The 1,767-nt window shown below is 31.8% G+C and overlaps 1 protein-coding gene across 1 annotated transcript in view; it reads right to left on the minus strand.

The window, feature by feature from the left end:
- Positions 1 to 417, minus strand: part of LOC111479319 (serine/threonine-protein kinase RUNKEL) — a 6,987-nt gene extending 6,570 nt beyond the window's left edge. Inside the window, exon 1 of the mRNA XM_023123894.1 lies at positions 127 to 417. Within this exon, the coding sequence (XP_022979662.1) occupies positions 127 to 174 (48 nt within the window). The 5' untranslated portion in view covers positions 175 to 417. The remainder of the gene's footprint in view (positions 1 to 126) is intronic.
- Positions 418 to 1,767: the final 1,350 nt, after the last annotated feature.

Below are 1,767 nucleotides of genomic sequence, written 5' to 3' on the forward strand. Positions count from 1 at the left end.
AAAAAAAAAAAAAAAAAAAAAAAAAAAAGGACACTCAGCACAAAATCCAGCAATTGCAGAGAATGCCGCTGATAAACTAAAACTGATCAAACTCTGAAAACTAGAAACAAGCTCGAAAGTAGTTACCGAATACTTTCCACGGCCAATGGCTTCATAGATGTGGTACTGATTCATTCTCAGCTCTACCGGAGTTGCTAGGGTTTCAGATTACAAAATCGAGCGACCAAAAATACTCCTCGGCCAACAGAAACAGAAAGAGTGAGACTGAGATCAACAGACGATAGAGAACCGAACTTGATTTCTTGACGATCTACGATCAGTGGCAAAGATGAAGCAGAGAACTGGAATCTGCTTCTGCCGTTCGAAGAGATGAGAGAAGCTGTCACTGGGAAATGAGCGGGAACACTCGGATATTGAAATTGCAATCAAATAATTAAAAAAAGACAAAAAATAAATAAAAATTAAAATATTTAAAATAAAAACTGAACGTTAATGCTGAGGTGAGTGGGTGACGTGGCAATGTAATACGTTCAAATTTTTCAAACGGTCATGTGACTCGCGGTGGGGTGTATTTCGACCGTTGCATTTTTTTTAATTCATCAAATTCTAAAAGATTTTAGGGGGAAATCACATCTACCCGTTAAAATATTCAATTAATAAACGTAGTTTTTTTTTTTATTTAATTAATTCATATATTTGGCAAGTGATTTTTATTTGTTTTCAATATTATTTATTAAAATAAACTTAAAATTCAGTGAAATAACATTATTTTTATTTTTACCTACTAAATTAGTAAGATAAATTATAATATGTTTAATAACCAATTGATTTAATCATTTTTTTTTCTAATACAATTAATTTTTGCATCTTAAAATTAAAATTTTAATTGATAATTCAAATTGCGGTACACGAAAATGTTTAATTTTGTAAATATACATTTTAATTTTTTTAAATATTTTATTCACAAGTTCAATGAGACATCTTTAATTTTTTTTTTTTCAGTCTCTTAATATGTTTTAGATAATAATAATTAGCGTTTTTATCATAAGTTTAATGGAGTTGGTAAAATTTCAATGTTATATTAATAGATTTTCGAGTGTACATACAATAACGCATGCATGCATGCATGCTATCTCTTGGTTAGTGACGCGTCAACTAAAGCAATGGTCGCGAGGAGCAGAAACGACACAACGTGGCTCGTGTGAGTCACTTTGTGGGGCAGAAAACGAGGTAGCTAGCATGATTAAATGAATCAACTTGTCAACATTTGAGATAAAAACAACAAGAAATATAATAAGGGGGCGACATGACTCATGTACAACTGGGCTTCTCTTAGTTGCATACTTGAGAATGCGAGAATTACCGTCTATTTTTAAAATACTATTTTCACATGTAATTACATATAAATATGAAATGATAATTTTTTTTTAATATTAAATTGATCTAAGTATCATGATTTAATTACGGAACCTTAAAATTTTAATAATTACGATTATTATTTTGAGATTTTAAGAGATACCATTTCCATTTTTAGGAGAATAAATGAATTTTGGAAAAAAAATCCCACAAATGGGCCAACAAATTTCATGGGCTCGATAATAATTCCTCTTCAAATCCGCAAACGGGTCATCCCGACATGTCGGAATGGGCAGTTTCACATCTGGGCCCAAACCGACGACGTTTCAGTAAATGGGCCGAAACCCGATTTTTTTTCTCACGTGGGAAGCGTGTTTGGAAGACCATTTCCTTAATGCAGGTGGTAAAACA

Source organism: Cucurbita maxima, unplaced genomic scaffold (assembly GCF_002738345.1).
Source record: "Cucurbita maxima cultivar Rimu unplaced genomic scaffold, Cmax_1.0 Cma_Scf00005, whole genome shotgun sequence".
Lineage (NCBI taxonomy): Eukaryota > Viridiplantae > Streptophyta > Magnoliopsida > Cucurbitales > Cucurbitaceae > Cucurbita > Cucurbita maxima.